The sequence below is a fragment of the Falco cherrug genome, chromosome 7, assembly GCF_023634085.1.
Source record: "Falco cherrug isolate bFalChe1 chromosome 7, bFalChe1.pri, whole genome shotgun sequence".
NCBI lineage: Eukaryota > Metazoa > Chordata > Aves > Falconiformes > Falconidae > Falco > Falco cherrug.
Genome location: NC_073703.1, coordinates 54,825,887 through 54,845,710, shown reverse-complemented (window position 1 = coordinate 54,845,710; position 19,824 = coordinate 54,825,887). Strand labels below are relative to the sequence as shown.

Sequence of the window (19,824 nt, the reverse complement as noted above, 5' to 3'; positions counted from 1 at the left end):
ATGAGAACATACATTTTAATCTCTTAAAACAAACAGGAGAGTTTATGTGGTAGAAAAATTCAGCCCAGTGTGTTTAGATTTCTCTGCAGTAAATTGTTGTTATTGTTCATTTGGACTTTAATTAAAAACAAAAATTGCTAGCAGCTTTCTAGGCACAGTTCTTGCTTTAAATGGTTTACAGTCCTGTTTATTCTGCATACCCCATTTTTTCACAGTGTATTTCAATTACTTTTACAATCTACCTTCTCCATAATAAAGCCTTAGCATTGTAGTCTTTATTCTACATGCTTTACTGATCACATACAATAAAATAAGTTTTTTCCTATTGTTTGAAATAATTTTGCCTGAATTTATTTGTACTTTAAAGGTTATCATATAATCATTCTTTACTTTTATACTGTTTTATGAATGATATATTGTTCCACTCAGCTCAGTGAAATATGATTTATCATTCTGTTTAAAAATTGATGGAACTAAATGTCAAAACCCAAATGTATTTGTCATATTTGGAAGGCGTTACGTTTCACTCTACACTTCAGATCTGTTTCTGCTTGTTATTCAAATACATCTTTCCTCTCCTCATTAATCCACATCTTTATGGTATGTTTTCCAGATACTTTCAAGATAAACCTCCATTGTACATCTTCTTAATTCATTATTTCCTCTTCATTCAATGTTTTTCTCCAAGATTTGTTTATTGCCTAGATGAAATTATATTTTTCCTTTTATTTATTTTATTTATTAATTCATTTTTATGTGCATACTTTAAAATGACAGTCTTTTAAAATCCTGTCTCATTTAGCATAAGCATAAATGTATTATGGTTGGCATTTAAAAGTTCTATTTTAATTTAAGGATCTGAGCAGATATGTGTAAATATTTTAGAATTTTCCTTGCTTCACTTTGATTTATAAATTTCTCAAATTTGTAACTATTGATAAGAATGCAGATACTTTGAGTCATTACTGTAAGGTCAGCTATGCAATTTATCCATCTTTTACCTTTAATATGATATCTAGTGAAATTTGCTAAAATAGTGCTTAATTCTATATTACATAAATTAATATTCACATTATTTATATGAATGGCTCAAGTAAACCAGTTAGAGCACTGGATATAACTATTCAGTAGAGCTCAAAGCAGAAATAACAATGCAAGAAACAAAAATTCCCTTCAGGAAGTTACTATCAAAACTCAATATAGAACAAATTTTGCATATGGAATTAAGTAGGTTAAGGCTCATCAGCCTGGAAAGGACACAACTGAAACTTATGATAGAGGGATGGAGAGGGTGGGGATTTACTCTTTCTTCCCCCACCCTACCCCTTAGAAGAACTAGGCAGAGAACAAATGATCTCTGAATTACTCTCCACCAGCTTGAGCTCTTAGGGGAAGCTTTTTGTGGAAGAGTTACACAAGCTTCCGTCATGTGTACTAGATGAAGCTCCTTCCATCACCTGTACTAGATGAGGTTCCACAGATAAGAGGTGAGATAAGTAAGACAAGATCAATTTAGTAAATTCTTTCATAAATTCTTTCACTACTTATGTGTGAGAGAGAGGCATCCAGGTGAGTATTAGGGGAAAATTTAGATACCTGTAAATATTCACCAGAAAGGTAGGAGAATACATTGACAGACAATTTGGGTCTGAAGTACTTGAGAGAATACAGAAGAGGGTAAAGAGCTAACACAGGATTTTGCAAAAGTGAATGGTAACAAATTTATGCACTATAGATTCCTTTGTGAATCTAGGACTTCAGAGCCTGCATCTCTGATTTCCAGGGAAGTTTAGATACTGAAACTGCATTTGAAAAGAATTTAATTTGGTCTTGCAACACTGAGCCTAAAGGTGTTTGAAATCCCAGCGCTTGCTTTTTTGCTGCAGTTAGCCATCTGTAAAACTGTATATTCTTTCTTCCTTACCTCAAGGGAATGCTGTAAACACATACTTAGAGGGTTGTGAGGTATGCCAGTGGAGGTTTAATGAACCATCAACCCACCTACAATAAATAGTTTGAAGAAAACTTTGCATAAGTAAAAGTTATTTAAATATTTGCCTGTTTTCAATTGCATCAGTTGATCTTGACAAAGTAATTGGGTTTTATAATATCTGATAATTACATAGAACTTTTTCAGATTTTTGATGCTATTATTGGTATATTATTCCTCGTTTCATATTTAGCATGAGGCAAACTGATGCTCATTTTCCACATAATCAGTAACTGCACTGAGTCTTTGTGATTGACTTTTGTATTAGGGTATGAACTGGATGTAGTTACCTTCATCCTCAACTGGTCACATTATCTGTCTGATGTATAATTACTTAAGTTTTTTTAGGTAGCTGGGCTAATTAATGTGTTGATAACATTATACTGACAAAGGCTAGCAGAAGAATTTATGCAGTTTTCACTGCTGAAATCTAGTCTGAGCTGTCTATTTTAAAAAATCTAACACTTTAAAAGTGCAAAGTGGTATAAAAAATACACTGTGGTAATTATGTTATTTGTTTCTCAGAAAGCAGTAAGTAACGTTACCAAAATTTTATTTGAATAGATCCATTTTGAGAGTTAAAATCCTTTTTGCAGATATCTGAAATTGCAAAAGAAGCTGAAACAGAAAGAAAAGCCGAAGCTGAGAAGGCAGAGTAAGTTATTTTTACATGGTTCCCGTTTAATTCCTTGCTACTTTCTATTGCTAGATAATTGGCCAGAAAGAATCCAAGCAATGCTCAGTATGCAAAGCACTTTATGTACGCTGTGTCTCATCGGTATTTTGAAGAGCAATGCAGTCCCTAGGAGGTGGCAAACAATCTCAGTGGGCAACGTAATGTCAATATGATTTTTGTGGCCCTTGACAATTCTGCATATATAAATCTGTGGGTATTATCTTTTTACAAATTCCCATAACTACTTTTACAAATGAGCATCAGTTTTGAAAAAAACTCTGCAACTTGTCGTTACTGCTATTTACACTTTCCCTACCTACCCACTGTAATTTTCAGGCAACAACAGTCAATCAACGAAACACAAGATTTGACTAACCCAGCAATTTTATTATTGCTGTTTTATCTGTTCTCAAGTTGCGAACGTGACAGAAGATATATTCCTTTGTCCATTCATCCTACATACGACTGCCTTATAAATAACTTCTAAAATGCTTATCATGCTTTAACAGTATGCTGCTTTTAAGAGCTATGCTGTCTTTCTGGACCTGCAGCCACATTGTAGGCTTGCAGCCTGATGAATGCTCTTAAAATATTTGTAGACATACACAAAAGATCTCCTACCTATTCTTACATATTCAAAAGCTATACATCATTTTTCTCTTTCTTTTCTATTTTTCTTCATGTTTAAAATGTTTACTTTAGCCTCATTAATCTTTCTCCTCTTATCTGCCAAAGTTGATGTTTTTTCAGTGTGCCACTGAGGGCAATATTTTAGGATCAGATACACTTTCCATAGCTTGTCTGAAAAGCATCCTTTTTTCCCCCATCTGTAGATATATATGTTTATATGTGTATATGTGTGCATACATGTATATATGTATGTCTTACATGGACAAGAATGTGTACACATACATATGCTTACACATGTGTGCATTTAAATGTGGTTTTTGGGGGGGCTGGGGTATCTTACCTGATTAAAGTATGCCATCAACGCTATGATGGTTCAATATATTTTCTTTTACTATCTCTTACCTTACAGGCTGTATCTAACATATTTCTTCAGTTAAAAAGTCCCCTTCTTGCATTTAATTGCCACAGAATTGTTTCAATATGATTTCTCTCTCTTTACAATCCCTGCAGGGATGTTAAGCATGTTATTTTCATTGTTTAGAGCACTTCTGGTAATTAAAAATATATGGGGGTTTTATTGGTACCATGTATCCAAAGAACCTGTTGATGAGTGTTACTCAGTATGAAGACAGTGACTCCAAAATAAGCAGTTTCAGAAATTGTTGTTCTATCTAGACCATGTTTCAGTGTTTATTATTATATACATGTTATATACATTATATATACATGTTACTATTTAGTTGGTTAACATAGTGATTAGTCAAATGGCCTCTTAAAAATTTTGCTAAATCTTGTCACTGCTGGGCTTTTTTCTTTGTTGACTGATTTTGGTCCTCTGATTTTGACACTAGTTAGCATATCACCAGTGCTTCAGAGGCAATTTACACATACCCAGGAGTTTGCCCAAAATCTCCCGTGCCAGTCTTTTTTTATTTTAGGATTTTTCACCTTTTATTTTCCATGAAAATGAGCTCTTTCTACCTATATTATTTTATTGGACTTATTTTCCCTATTCCCTGTTGTCTTTTGTCTACCACGCGTAATTCTCCTCTCAAGTACTTTAGCAGCATATTCAAACTGCCCTCAGTTTAAAAATTTGAGTTCAAATGGCTTACGTTTCTGAGGCTGACACTTGGACATTTTTTATGTAGAAGATAAACACATTCTTAGACACCCATCATATGATTCCTACTGCAGTAGTAGTGTGACAGTGAACCACATACTGCGTTTCTTTATCCTCATACCTAAAGCTTTCAGCCATCTCAGTGCCTGAACATTCTTTTACATATATGCAAATTCAGCTTTTCTTTTTTAGTTTAGTAACTAGATTCCCCTATTACTACATACAGTCTTGATACTTAATTTTCATAATGGCAGTTCAGGGGTGCAGAAGGAATGATTTGTCACCTTCTACATACGTTGTAAGTTGCGACCCTCTGAAGCAAACTTCCTTGTTATCACTTATTCATCCCTGTAACCACAGTGATTGCCTTGACAAAAATGAATTCATTTTATCATACTGTTATTCAAGAATGGTACTGTGTACCAAATCCCAAAAGCTTTATTTCTCTTCTTCAACCCCAGGCTTAAGTAAGTACATGTAAACTCTTAAAATTATTTTGCCTGTATTGAGTATATATGTACATCACTGGTTTTGGCAAACTATCAACTTCACGCTTGGTGCAGTAACTTCTGCCTGTTTTTTTTTTTCTTTTTATCCTTTTGATGTCCCTTCAACAACCCTATTCTCACATAACATTTGAAACTAAGGTCACTTTTTTCACTCTGGGTTTACTGTTTACCTCAAGTCTACTTACAGTTATTTTTCTCCCCGTGTCAAAACTAACTTTCAAAGCCAAACTTTCTGAATTAGAATTCCTTTTAAATTAATGCATTTACAATACAGAAGTTTGGGTAGGTATTTTTGTTTAGATAACCTTTCTTCTAGCATGGAAGATGGTGAGAAACAAGATAAAGCAAAGGAAGTACAATCTGAGCAGCTAGAAGAGGGAAAAATGAAGAAAAAGAAGCGAAGGCATGGACAAAAAATTGAGAAACCAGAGGCTGTTATGGCTAACTTCTTCAAAGCTTTGGAAATTTATCAAACAAAAATGCTTGTAAGTTTTTCATAAATTCTTTTAGTCACTAATTTTTTATTTATGTAATATAGAACACTTGATATTGAAGGGAGAAATGTCATCATAAAAGGAATACTGGCATGAGTTTTCAAATGACTAGCTGTATTCAGTCTTTTGTGATTTTTATAATACTTCAGAGTCATATAAATAGTGTTTTGTGTTTGTAATTTCTCCTGGTTTGGTCTAAGAGGACAGAAAATAACCACTTGAATTCCTTGTTAGGAGCTCCCTATCTTCCATAATCTAAATTCTAGAACCTGCAATTCTATTGTATGTAATATTTTTCTTTGTTCTTAAAAATAGCAAGTTATGAACTCTCGGAAACAGTTTATTTCCAAAGCAGTTTATTCCACTATTCGAGCATTTCTTTTCCAGAATTCCTTCTAGAAAGTTTTTCTTAATATTCTGTTTCAGCCTTCCCTGTTGCAATTTTAAGCCCATCATTTCTAATCCCGCTTATCATGAAATGGGGGAATAGGATGCCAAGAAATGCCTATGCTTATTATAAATATGAAGGCAACACAATTATGTATTTACTTAGAAAATTTGCTGGCTACTATTCTTACCTTGATATTAGCTACAAGCCACCTCTAACTTTTTCTTATATTTTTTTTTACTTTCAGCATTACTTGGCAAGAAATTTTTATAACTTAAGGTTTCTTGCTCTATTTGTTGCATTTGCCATCAACTTTATTCTTCTATTTTACAAGGTAAGATTATGCATTGTTCTTTAAATATTTTTTGTTATTTTCAGAGGAATAGTTGATGATGGTTGCAAGGGTTGTTTAATAAAGCCTGTATATTACAAGCCCTTCAAACATGAATTAAAGCATTTAGATATGAAGTAGTTAAAATAGTATTTTAGAATTTGTTACTAAAATTTGGATATTAAACCTATTCGGTTTTTATTTTACTCAGGCTGAATGAAAAAACATTTGTTTCATTCATGCTTTATAGTTCAGCTTTTGTTTCCAGACATTTTTTCATTTACTCAGGTTATTCTGTTATTGTTTGGATTGTTAATCTCGTCATGGCAAATATCTCTGACTAAACTCGAATGTCAAAACTGTTGCTTTTTTGTCTCTCGTTTGTTTTAAAGATACTCAGAGACTTAAGTTCATCTGATTATTCTCAATTATTGTATTTCTTCTTTTTCTAAAGTACCCTACTAACTACATTCAATTTTGACTGGGAAAAAAATTATACATAATTTCAGAATTAGATTAATGTCTCAATTTAACTAGATGAGCTCGTATGTTTTAGTTGTACTTATTTTGTTGTTTGGTTGGGTTTTTTTAATGCCCTTGAGGTCTGGGGTTTGGCATTTTGGGCATGTGTGCTTGCTTTATTTGATTTCTTTTTTTTGTATCTTTTCATGAATTTAGTAATCCCCAATGAACATCAAATGCATATTTCTTCCCATTCTATGCTTTCATGTAAGAGTGTAATTCAGTTTTCATACTTTTTTGCTCCATTTTCTTTGTTGTCATTGCCAATATGGTTGTTAGTGGCTGTTGTGATGAAGGTATTTCTATACTGGGATTGGGACTTTTAGTGATTCATATGAGCAGGCAGAAGAAAAACAAGCAAGAGAAGCCTTTTCATAGTAGGCTAGAGTTCTTTTTTTTGTATCAAGGTTATACATCCATACTTTAAACTTAATCTTAAGATTTTACCTGCATCTAATGAGTTGTTTCAGGTTCTGGTGTATAACAAAGTAGAACATCTTGAGCAGCCTTCACTAATCTTACTCCTGAATCTTCACAACCTCTATCCGTGAAAGGTAGAATTCACTGATGAGAACTCCCATCCATACAAGCCTGATTTGTTTTCCTTTCCTTACAGATTTGAAGTCCATAAGAAAAGTCCTTATTTATCTTTATCCTGGAATCCAGCCCTTTTGATTTTCTCCTTCTAGATATAGGGTGCAAGCTGCAATAAGCTGATGAATCTTGTGTTTTCCAGTAGTACATTTTCTAGTTTTGTTTTTTGCAAACAAAAACTTCATAGAAGACAAAAGCAGCTGGCTGAACATTCAGTCTAGAAGTAACTAAATCCTGATTTCAGGTATCTTGAAAAGCAACACCTACAACACAGTTATAGTCTTGGAGACAGGGCAGGTAAAGATACAAAAGGCTCTTGAAAACTGGGTAGAATGTATGTGCACCATTCCAGAAGAAACACCATCAGGACTATTTAAGGCTCCCTTCTTGCCTCTTTCTTTCCATCCCATATGGTTAGAGAAGACGGACTTCAAAGGTATATGCAATACGTATTTGTGTATGCCAGTCCTTTTCTCCCCTCTCTCTTCTGCTTTTCATTGAGTCTTGTGCATCAGCCAAGTTTGTGTTTATCAGTACAAGTCCATCTGTCATAGACAGGAAAAGGTCAGTGGGAGCCAAACAGGAGACTGTTCAGGGAGACTGAACAGGACTTCACCTTTCAGATGAAGTTGTCAAAAGAAGGGCATTTATGGCTTTTATTTTAAAGTCACTGGAAGAATTTAGGGTAGTGTGTCAGCTTTATGGCTTGGGGTATTTCTGAAATACTGATTAAATACTGTATTAATTTGTAAGCTGTAAACTAAGTCATGAAAAAAAATTTATGGACAAGGTACAAGTTGGTATCTTAAGAATATTGTTTCTTTCTAGACTCTAGTAATCAGGAACAACATAGATTACAAAACAAACCCTAAATTCAGGCATATTATTAGATAACCCTGTCATTGCTTGGATCTTCCAAGAAATCATTTCTGCATAACTTCTTCATTGTTTGTTTTGGTTTTGTTATGGCACTGTTAAAGGAGATACTTGTAAATTGTCATATGCGTGCACTTGCTTTTTCTAGATTCCCTCTTCAGTGACATGAGATGATGTGGAGACTTCTGCTGTGAAAAAGGACATTACTGTTCAAAGCTAATGCTGTATCATCTTCCCATGAGCAGGCTTTGTCATTTGTCATTATAGTAAAGAAAAAGCTTTTAAGTTTATTGTGTGTTTTCAGTGTGCTTGCATTTTCTTAGGTGACAGAAGAGCCACTTGATGAAGCAGAAGACGACTCTAATCTCTGGAACTCTTTTGATGAAGAGGAAGAGGAGGAGGGCATGGTATTTTTTGTTTTAGAAGAAGGCACAGGTTACATGGCACCTGCTCTCAGAGCACTGGCAGTTATTCATACTATCATCTCCTTTGTCTGTGTGATTGGATACTATTGCCTAAAGGCAAGTTCTGCATCTTATTACTAATCTATTACTTGTTAACGAACATCAGCTATGTCCCAGAGTGATTTTTGGAGGCAATACTGAAATACCTATTTGTACCTAGTTGCTTACAAATTCTCACTATTCAATATGTAGATGTTTTCCTCATGTTTCCTCTTGCAGAGATGGAGTTAACATTCTTCTTTGTGTGTGTTTTGGATTTGTGGTTATAATGGTATTGGTATACACCCACTTTTGGTTATTGCTGAACAGTTCTTGCAAAGTGTGGAGGCTTTTTCTTTGCTCTGCCTACTCTGCATCTCCCAGAGAGTACGTTGGGAGGGGGCATGGCTATGACAGCTGACCTGAACAGACCAAAGGGATATTCCATACCATTTAATGTCATGCTCAGCAATAAAAACTGGGGCAGGGAGGGGGCAGGGCTTGACTTCCAGGGAGGTCATTGCTGACATTGGCTAGGCATTGATCTGCTTGGGGGTGGTGCTAGTGTGATGATTGGTCTTATATATTATAAAGAGCACTTAACACTGCAGGTGGATATCATGGTTTCTAAAAATATATAAACTATCACAAAGATGTCCATGGTCATTTTCATAGGTCCCTCTGGTTGTATTCAAGAGAGAAAAGGAGGTAGCTAGAAAGCTAGAATTTGACGGACTATACATAACTGAACAGCCATCTGAAGATGATATTAAAGGACAATGGGATCGCCTGGTTATAAATACTCCGTATGTAAAATCAAATGATTATATGTAAACTGTTCATAAATATTATAGTTCATTAAGCCACTGATCTAGAGCCTTCCCTGCCCACCTGCCACCTAGTTTGTCGAAAACAAAGGCATTTTTCACCTTATGTTGGATGCTACAGTATTAGATTCTAATGTGAAATCCTGTATAATCTATTTTCTAAAAACAATCGTAACATGTATATTCCACCTCCTTTTTGTTTTTCTAGGCTTTGCAAGGATTGTGCGTGTTACCTCACAAGCTCTCTCCAAGACATTTCACATATTAGTCACTATTGAGAAAGTTTTAGAAAGATAACTTCCATCCTTTTCAGTGACTCTGTTTCACATTCATATTGTATAGCAGTATTCTCCTGCTTTTCTATCCCACTCCTAACAAAATTTGTGTATGACAAGAGAAGCAAACCCAGTGTAAAATAGCAATCCCAAAATTTGAGTAAATCTGACAAGAATTGCTGTCAGGTCGTATGCATTAGCAAAAACTGCAGGAGTCATACACTGATTCTAGGGGACTCACCTGCTGTTCTGTGAGTGAATGACACAAGTGTAGGCAAGAAACAGAAAAAAACATCAGTAGGCTGTGGCAGTCTGTAAGAGTGACACTAAGAAATACAGCAAATCAACTCTCCTCTCTTGAAAAAAATGGTTTGTCTACAGGGTATTTTTCAGAATTTACTCTTTCAAAACTACTAGAATCACGTTTTGGTACTAGTATGCCTAGGCTTAGATTCCTGTCTTTCCCTAATGGTATCATTACAAAGCCACAAAGTAATTGTGGCTAGTATGCAGGTGTAAATAAGTATTTGATAAAAACAAGACAGAAAAAGTAATCAACTAAATGCATCAGAGTAACAATATGCTGCAAAATACTCAAATTTCTATCTTATCAGTGATACTCAATTTTTGTACGTTATAAATAGTACCCTTAGTAATTTTCATTGAAACTAGAATGTCTAAAATATTGGAAATTCTTGAATGCTTTTTTTCCTACACTTGAAATCTAAGGATTTTCCTTAATTTCAGTAAGAAATACAGACTAGCAACTTGTTGAAGTTAGAAGAGAGGGTAACTGGGAAACTGGAGACCTTGTTTGATTTCCAACCTGTTTCTTTAACTGTTCGTAGCAGATAGTAAGCTATCTAGATATCAAGTAAGTTTATGGTCAGCAAAAACAAGCATGAATTAATGAGATACATTGTTAGCTTTTCCCATATGACATGCTGTACAGCCTGTTCTCAGCATGTTGCACTATCTACTGAGGTTGAATAAAAGATTAAAGCTAATTTAAGCAGACTGCTCCTTCCCTCTGATGTGAACTGACTTTTGAGGTTTAGTGCAGGTATTGTACCATCAGTATAACCACCGCTGGAGGATATCCAGCGCTGTTTATATACTGAAGTGCTTTCTATAAGTGGGGGGGAGGGGTGGGGGGAAGTAATTGAAAAGGCAAAAGAGGTACCCTGATAAATGTAGCACCATTAGATGTTTGTAGTAAAAGAGATAGACACAAACTGGCTACATTAGAGACATACTTTGCTTAAAAGTCTGAGAAATCCAGGAAAGAAATAATACACAGCATTGGACCAGTATGTACCAGCTGAGTTACTGGAACTATTTGCTTTTATCTGGAGTAATTTCATTCATAAAAATAAAAAAGTCAAGCACTTACTTAATAGTAGTTGGAAAGTTTGCCTCATATTCCAGGAGAACAGTGTTCTGGAATCTCATTCTTCTGATGTTAACATTTGCTTTATTTTACCAATACTGTCCTGTAGTTCAAGCAGTTCTTTTTCTTTTTTACCTTCCTGTGTATTTGCTCAACTCCATGTTACATCCAGGAAATGGGGAGAGAAAAACCTTAAATTTTGTAGTGTTTCCTGCTAATTGGCATTCTTCAAAACTGATATAATATACAGTAAGACCATCAGAACCAGGAATTCCTGGGCACTGCTGTTTATAAGACAGTTCAAGAACCATATTTCTTATGATCAAGTTGAAGATCAGGGAAACATCACTGATAAGAGAGAACACTTTTTTTTTTTTCTTGCAGGTCAAAGCTGATGTATTTCCTAGTGTCTGTTCTAAGATCTCCCCTGGATAAAACCAGCTGCTTAATAAAATATCATGGTTGCTCACAACTCTCAAGAAAAGCAGGGAAATTTCTATAAAAGATACCCTGAGACCTCTTCAATATTTAAGATCTACTGCTCAGAGACAGATGATGCAAAATGCTTTTTAGTGGAACTGTCTTGCAGCTTTAGAATTATTTACCTTGTTCTGGGCTTTCAGATCTAGTAACAACAATATTACACACCTGAGGACAAGACTACCACTAACCTCTGTTTTTGTTGAATTATCTTTGCAATTTTCTGGTGGTATTATTATTATTTTATTTTATTATTATTGTATTTTTTTAAAAAAATTATATTTGGCAAACTGTGCACTCGTTCCCAAGAGTTCAGTCTCTATTTGAAATGTAATCCAGTGAACTTAGAAATTATTTATGCTACAAGACTCCTGTTTTCCTCTGAAGTTCATTGTCCATATTGATTTTATAGTTAGGAGCAATACAATATTTAGGAGATGAATGATATTACAGTAACTACCCTGCTATTATTGAGTTGTTAGGGTCATTAGGTGATAATATCTAGCCTGCTGTCCTTTTGTAGCCAGTCATGTTTGTGGACGTGAAAAGAAAAGGGGGGGGGGGGAAAGATGATATTGCAGCAAATGATTAATAACATGAAAAGAAACTGTTGTCATAATTCAAAGTTCAGTGTGTGAGTGAATAAAATTGTACCAGAATCTGCAGTGCTCAAGGAACATGGTGTTTTCTTTTTGGGGGGTGTTTTTTTTTTCTTTCTACTAACAAGTTAAATAACTTGAAATATCTTTGCCTTATCTATGTAGGTCCTTTCCTAACAATTACTGGGACAAATTTGTAAAACGGAAGGTAGGCTTTTTATATTTCTATTATGTTAGTCATAGCAATAATCTGTTCTTCAGTTAATTTGGGTATCTACGTGTAATACATATTTCTGTACACAAGAATATACAAACAGTTCAGAATTGAAACTTCTTTTATGGAAGTCATTGTTGTGGTAAGTGTCTCGGTGAACAGGCAGCTGCAGTGTAGGCGGGAGGAGGGAGGAAGACAGAAGGCTGTGGTTTACTTCCTAGACTCAGGCATTCGAAATAACTTTGTGCTGTCAATCAGCCCTGCAGGTCTAATTTACAGTCATTGTCATCTTTAGGATACAAAGCCCCCTCATCCCCCTAAAAAACGAAAAACATGCCAACTTAAATGATGGCAAATTATACATAAGCTTTCAGATAATAGCCTTTAATGCTTCTATTTTCTTTTTTATGCTCCCCCTGCCTGGCTTCCTGGGCGTTCTGACTGTTCTAGTAGTGTTAATAGTGAAAGACTTTTTTGGGGGGGTTGGGTTTTGTTGTTTTTTAAATTTCTGACAACTACTGGCTGAAAGTAGAATGAATGTCACAGAGGTCTTTCTCTGAACAAAAGCTTCTTCCATTTTCAGGTTATTAACAAGTATGGAGACTTATATGGAGCAGAGCGCATAGCAGAACTGTTGGGTTTGGACAAAAGTGCCCTCGATTTTAGTCCAGTGGAAGAGAGCGAACCAGAAGAGGCATCTCTTGTATCATGGTATGACTTCTGAACTTCACAGACAAATTATGTTTTGGCATAACTTCACTGTCAAAGACAAAACCAGATTCTATATTGAAGTTGTAGTAATGTTTTCTTCTATATGGAAAATTCAAATGGAGAAGTCTTCCTAGTGTGGAAGTAAAATTAAAAAGCTTTTTGTTTGTTCTAAAACATACTTGTGTTACAAAAGCAAGAAAAAAATCAAGTTGATGTCGAGTGATACAGTTAGGCACTATCTTATTTTAAACAATAATCAATGCAGCATTTAGAAGTTCTTTAGGTGAGACAACAGAGCTAGTTTACAAACCAAAAGACTGAAAAAGCATAATAAATATCTAGGTGCCAGGTATCTATAAAAAATTCAGAGATGATTTCCTGACTTAATCCATCAGTGACGATGACAGGAAAAGTCCCAAATGATCTACGCTCCTACAAGAGTGGTTTCCTTGATACCTGAGGCACACAAGAATAAGGATTTCCATTTGCATGCCATCTAATGGCTAATTTAGAATCTTGCAGAAGGCATTACCTTTTCTGGTGGTAATTTTGGCAACACTGTACACCAGCCAGGACATCTATTTCTTTAATTCAAACAATTTGGGTTCCACATTTTATCACTTTTAAATGCACGTTTTCATTTTTGTAAGTCTGGAATATATCAGTATCACTCCTACTGAAATTGTTCCACCAGTTTCAATGGTTTAGAAACTGTGCATGGGTCCTCAAAGTTAATGAATACTCTCTGAAAAATGAATCATCTCCATCACTCAAAATATAAACAGCTAATGTATATCACCACCTTCAGCAAACAAATGTGAAGTGCCACACCTAGTTTGTTGTTTAGACTTACAGAATTCAATACCTAATTTTGACATTGATGCATTTCAAAAATTCTCTATTTCCTAGGTTAAGTTCCATTGATACAAAGTACCACATTTGGAAGCTTGGAGTAGTTTTCACTGATAACGTGAGTATGTTAGCCTAGAAGAATGTGTTTTGATTTATTCCAAGCATGATTGTATGTCTTCCAGCATCTGCTTTTATTTTAAACAAGTATACACAAATAATACTGCATTACAAAAGCCATTTTAAAATAGGAGTTTTTTTTCTGTCTTGTACTGTAGCAAATTGCTTAAATTTATGTTAGAATTTTCTTTTTGATTCTAAAGGGTGATATGCACCTCCTAACCATCAAAACAATGTCAGCATTTTGGAAGTTAATGGTACCTTCATTTAATTTTGTAGAAATCAATCTCTCAACCAAAGGTGCCTTTTCTGAAATCAAGTACAGTCTACAGAAAGTTATCCTTTTTTATTCTCAAATCATCTGTTTGATATGGTTGGTTAATTCTTTTGTTTTTTACCTTCTCCTTTGAAGGGACCACGCTTGTATTAAAATTCCTTTTTTGTGAATTCTCTTTTTGCATCCTCTTATGCATTCCCAAATGAACAAGAAGGCCAAGGTGAATCAAGTGAAGATGTATAAATTCATTGTGCACTAAAAGCACACTGAGCAATTGTTCTTCAGTAAGGGTTTTCAGGTCAAAGTGGCTTCAGGTTCACTGCTTGTTAAAAGAATAAGCTGTATTGTGTGCCTTAGCTTTTCTGGGTGTCCTGGTTGGTGTTGTCTGAGACTTAAACAGAGTAAAGTGTCTCAAGAGTAATGCAATGCATTTTCTCTCCTCCAGAATCAGTATTAAAATTTAAAGTACTGTCTAACAAGCTCCCCAACCAAAACAATTTTAAGGTAGGGGATTTTGATGTTAATAATATATATGCTAAAGGCTGCATTTAAATATGTAAAGATAGATAGAGGTTTCATTAGCATAACTAAGCAATAAACACATGAACAGTGGTGACAATAAGAGGCAGAGTAAGATAGTCCTTTTGAACATGTAAAATACATGTATTACATTCAGATTGTCATTCAAATCAGATCATGATATTTTATTTCATAACCTGACTAAACCAAAGCTGTATTCTGGATCCAATAATGCACATTAACACCTGCTAACATTCTGCCACTTTTCACTTTCTCTGCAGTCATTTTTATACTTAGCTTGGTACACAACCATGTCTATCCTTGGGCACTACAACAACTTCTTCTTTGCTGCTCATCTGCTGGATATCGCTATGGGTTTCAAGACATTGAGAACCATTTTGTCTTCAGTCACTCACAACGGCAAACAGGTTAGTGCTACATGCAAAGCTTTGAAAATTAATGTGTTTTGTAGCAGTACTGGGAAAAAATCTTTTGGTGCCTAGAACATATTGAAATGCAATCAGTTTTGATCGTGATTGGATTAAAGAATAGATCCCATTGGTTACTCTAAAGCACATTTATGACATGTTAAATCCTATGAAATGCTAATAATCTATATGCACAGAGTGCCAATAGCTAAATATTTTGCACACAACAGAAAAATACTTAATTCTAGAAAAATACAGAAGTATGAATTATGACCTAACCAGCTCCTTCTCTATGCTCAATGATGAACTGATTGGTGATAACTAATAAGAATTCACAATCTTTCCTTAGCAACAGCAGTAATGATGATCTGGGCACTGAGATTTCAATACTTACTTTGTAAAAATGGGCTTATTAAGAACATGCTTACAGGTGGGGGCATTCTGCACTGTGGAATATATTTATGTGTCATCTTTTCATACAGTGATCAGATTAATAAAATCTACTTCCAAAACTAATTTTTGAAACTTATGCAGGGAATAATTCTCTGATCTCTATAAAGGCTCTGTGTTCCTAGCTAGTATACCAAGAAAACCAAGCTTTTCACTAGCAAGCTTTTTAACTTACATATAAGAAATCTAAGTGAACTTTTAATTTCAAACATACACATTCCATTACTTCTTAAATGTAGTAACACACATTCTAAGCCCACTCTTACACGCTTTAAACCACATGTTTCAGAAAAGGCATAAGATTATCCCCCTAGCTTAACTCTGAAAGATCCTTTGTGTTTGCTTAATCCTTTCTTTCAGCAGAAATCCACCAATGGAAATTTCTTCCCTTATCAGGAAAGGAAGTTTCTAAAATAGTACATATGACAATGTTTTCAGTATCATTGCACAAACAAATGAAATCTCTCTTTCCACCCCCTTTATTTTCCTCCAGGATGACCAAAGTCATATTAATTTAAATGTAATGACTGATACATTTTCTTTATGAGACATTTCTAAATTTAATACTTAAAACTGAGCATAATTGACAAGACTGTTTTAACTCAAGACTGCAGCTTTTAGCATACATTCATAAAAAGTGAAAATTAGTTTTTCTAATCCTGTTGCTTTTCTTGCTAGTAGACAGGAACACTGAAAAACAGCTGCAGATTTTTCAGTTGAAACGTTCACCTTGCAAGCATCCTTACAGATCTGCAGAAAGTGATAAATTGACAATCAGCTCATTGTTCAATACTCTTACATTTCTTTTAAAAAGAGTAATACCAATTGTTGCACTTATAAAAATATGTAGCCTTCAGTAACTCCTCTCCAGGGCTGCATCTTCTAATGTCAACTCCAACAAACAATATAATCTAGTCTCATTAACTGCTAAACTTTTTCACCTAAGGATTTTATTTCCTTAAAAGCAGGACTTGGAAATAACCTACTCTTAGGTTATCTAAAAAATTTTCTATTTACTTTATCGATGGCTTTGCTAACCAGCTTTATAACAGAAAACAGACTATGCTAAGTCATAGTAAGTGTGAGCTGAAATTATTTATCAAATTAACTAAAGGTGTTTATTTTTATCATTTAATTTTCACTGTATATCCAGTTTTTCAAGTTACTAGAGTTTAAATTTTAAATTAAATAGTGGAAACATCGTTTCAGTGATATATAGTTTGTATGCACATAGCTCATAAGGATGGAAACAACTTCATTTTCTTTGTACTGTTTTTCCCTTGATTTTCATATGACAGCAGGATAAAGTAACACCTCTATGCTGATCCGAGCAATAGGGAGACTTCAAAGCTATCATAACTGCTACCTGTAGTTTCGTTGTTAGAAAATGTACAATAAGATACATTTTTCAACACTTAAGGCTATGCATTGAGCTATAGCGTATCTCTTCTGACAGAATGAAATTGAAACCTACTTTCATGTTGTTGTCTCCATACACAGCTTGTGCTTACTGTAGGACTCCTTGCTGTAGTAGTTTATCTTTACACTGTTGTGGCGTTCAACTTCTTCCGCAAATTCTACAACAAAAGTGAAGATGAAGATGAACCAGACATGAAATGTGATGACATGATGACGGTAAATAAAACATCATTAGCATGCTTCAAATTTCATCCTGAATTTTTAAATGAATACTTGAGATAAAATGATAAGCAAGGAGGGATGGATTTTTGTTAAATCCATGGCTGTTGTCTTGTTGCTATATGTAATTTTAAAAATGGGAATGGTCTTGAAATTCCCTCTGCATTCTCCAGTGGTCTAAACTCAACAGTAGATAGACAACACACGCCAGTATAGGAATATAGTCTGGATTTTTCTCCAAAATACTGTGGTGTATCATTTGCTGCAATACTTTAAAACAATGGCTCGGCTTAGAGATTTCTGTTATTTTTAACCCACATTGTGTGCCTGAAGGTGGTTTACCAAATTTTGTAGCTGATTCATACAGAAACATCAGTAGTATATTGCTCCAGCAGAAGATTCCTTTCAAATATACTTACATAACTTAAATATCCAGATTTTTGAAGATTTTTCCATGAAGACTTGTACATTCAAAAACTATGACACACAGCAACATTTTTGTAAAGTGATCTCTTATGCATTGAATGCAGGCTGTTTCCCAGATCATAAATAATTTACAGTATACTAAACCAGACATCTAGTAGTGCAAGATGAAACTATCTAGAAACCACCTAAACACAGATAGGTCTACCCACTGTGAATATGTCACTAATTATTTTATGGCAATATTTGCCAATGTATCTAAACTGTTTTACAAGGATTTTCATCCTCTGCTTACTAAGAGCAAGCTAGAACCTTAGGAATTCATATAAGGGGTAGAATACAGTTGTACAGTAATAAATACAATAAGAATGCCCCCCAAATGGTCTTAGTCTACAAGACCTAGGGAGTGGGGGGAGGGTAACAGCTGATGCTGACTCCCCATCTGTAAGTGTACTTGAAGACGTAATCATGTTATTTAAGACAATAGCAGATTTTTGGTGCAGTGTGTGTGATATATGAGGAATGACATTATGTGCTCTGTGTCACTATAACTTGTGAAGAGAATTAGCAGAGCAGAATCACATAAAACAAAATAAAGACAGAATCATTCATGGTAAATATATCTGAATTTTTCCTCTTTTTTTTAGTGTTACCTGTTCCACATGTATGTGGGTGTAAGAGCTGGTGGTGGCATTGGAGATGAAATTGAGGATCCTGCTGGAGACCCTTATGAAATGTACAGAATTGTCTTTGACATCACATTTTTCTTCTTTGTCATTGTTATCCTACTGGCCATTATTCAAGGTACCATCACTTACCTTAGTAGAGACTTCTAGAATTTAGTTTACCTATGTTCTGCAATGTATTTAAACCATACTTGTGTTTGAGGTGAATTTAGCAGTATTGCTGTAAAGACTTCCTTCTGAGCTGATAAAATAATCAATTCTGAAAGTAATAATTTTATACTTAATTCATAAACAATGTATTGTCTCAAGTACTACGCAAAGACAAAGCACAGGAAACATAACTTACCTAGGTTACAGTGTTCATAAGACTTTGACAATTGTCCAGCAATGATGCAGCTTGTGCAGGATCACTGTTCTTCCTATAATGAACATTTAAACATGGAAAGCCTTGCTGTAGACGCTCTTTACACATTTAGTCTGGAACCACCACAGCTGGCTGGGGAATGGAGACTCTTCCCCTTGGAAAGGGGAAACAGAGAATGTCGCCGTGGCCAGACACCCATTTCCTCCTTTCTTTAGAAGAGGATTTGCAGTTTTAATTAGTTTGCAGTTGTGATTACAAAGAAGGAGACCCCTCTTCAAGGACTGTCAGTATTCGACACATGATATGAACTGACCTGAGGCTGTTAGGAAAAAACACCTTTTTAAAGCAGTCTGGTAGCAAAGCAAAAAATCTAATACTGAGGAAAAAGTTATGAATGTCACAGTTCCCAAATGATCCAACTCTATTTCAGTATGTTGGAAGTGAAGGAATAATGCTTCAAATGTGAAGCAGCATCACAAACTGTCTGAGGGGCTGTGGGAGCAGCGTCATCTTGTTGAGCAAAAGCTGGGATACCAGAATTCCACCAGATGAAAAATGAAAATTAAATTCTTTCCCGGGAATAAAAGAAATGAGATTATTGAAGCTTGACTTGACCATAAGTATGGAAAACCCTTTCCCCGCTCTCAAGATTGTACTTCTGTGTAAGAGAAATTCTTATTGCTAGGAGTGCAGTGTAAACAAATGTTAGATGTCTGGAAATAGACAGATTGTAACTTGAATTGTTCAACCTAGACCCAAGTACGCTAAACTCCAAAGACAGTGGAGGATGTCTGACAGACATTACTTACTGCTTAGTACTAAAGTGTTGCTGCTTTTCCGTTTGGAATAGGTCTGATTATTGATGCTTTTGGTGAATTAAGAGACCAGCAAGAACAAGTGAGAGAAGATATGGAGGTATGAGTAAGCACACTACATTTTTCATTACTTATTCATCTAGATTGTTACCAGTTACAATAGTGTCTTTGAGCTTGTTTGTA

At 34.9% G+C, this 19,824-nt stretch overlaps 1 protein-coding gene and 1 long non-coding RNA gene across 2 annotated transcripts in view; one reads left to right on the top strand and one right to left on the bottom strand.

Annotated features, from left to right (window-relative positions):
* RYR3 (ryanodine receptor 3) overlaps positions 1-19,824 on the top strand; it is a 233,215-nt gene that overhangs the window by 210,805 nt on the left and 2,586 nt on the right. The window contains exons 90-101 of the mRNA XM_055716387.1: positions 2,587-2,645; positions 5,245-5,413; positions 6,058-6,144; positions 8,457-8,654; positions 9,252-9,382; positions 12,313-12,355; positions 12,945-13,072; positions 13,982-14,042; positions 15,119-15,265; positions 17,216-17,350; positions 18,424-18,580; positions 19,677-19,741. Coding sequence (XP_055572362.1) covers positions 2,587-2,645; positions 5,245-5,413; positions 6,058-6,144; positions 8,457-8,654; positions 9,252-9,382; positions 12,313-12,355; positions 12,945-13,072; positions 13,982-14,042; positions 15,119-15,265; positions 17,216-17,350; positions 18,424-18,580; positions 19,677-19,741 — 1,380 coding nt within the window. The remainder of the gene's footprint in view (positions 1-2,586; positions 2,646-5,244; positions 5,414-6,057; positions 6,145-8,456; positions 8,655-9,251; positions 9,383-12,312; positions 12,356-12,944; positions 13,073-13,981; positions 14,043-15,118; positions 15,266-17,215; positions 17,351-18,423; positions 18,581-19,676; positions 19,742-19,824) is intronic.
* Positions 15,367-19,681, bottom strand: LOC114016359 (uncharacterized). The gene is made up of 3 exons (XR_003560770.2): positions 18,809-19,681; positions 17,190-17,292; positions 15,367-16,465 (listed from the first exon to the last, which is right to left on the bottom strand). It is a non-coding gene; the product is annotated as an uncharacterized LOC114016359 (long non-coding RNA).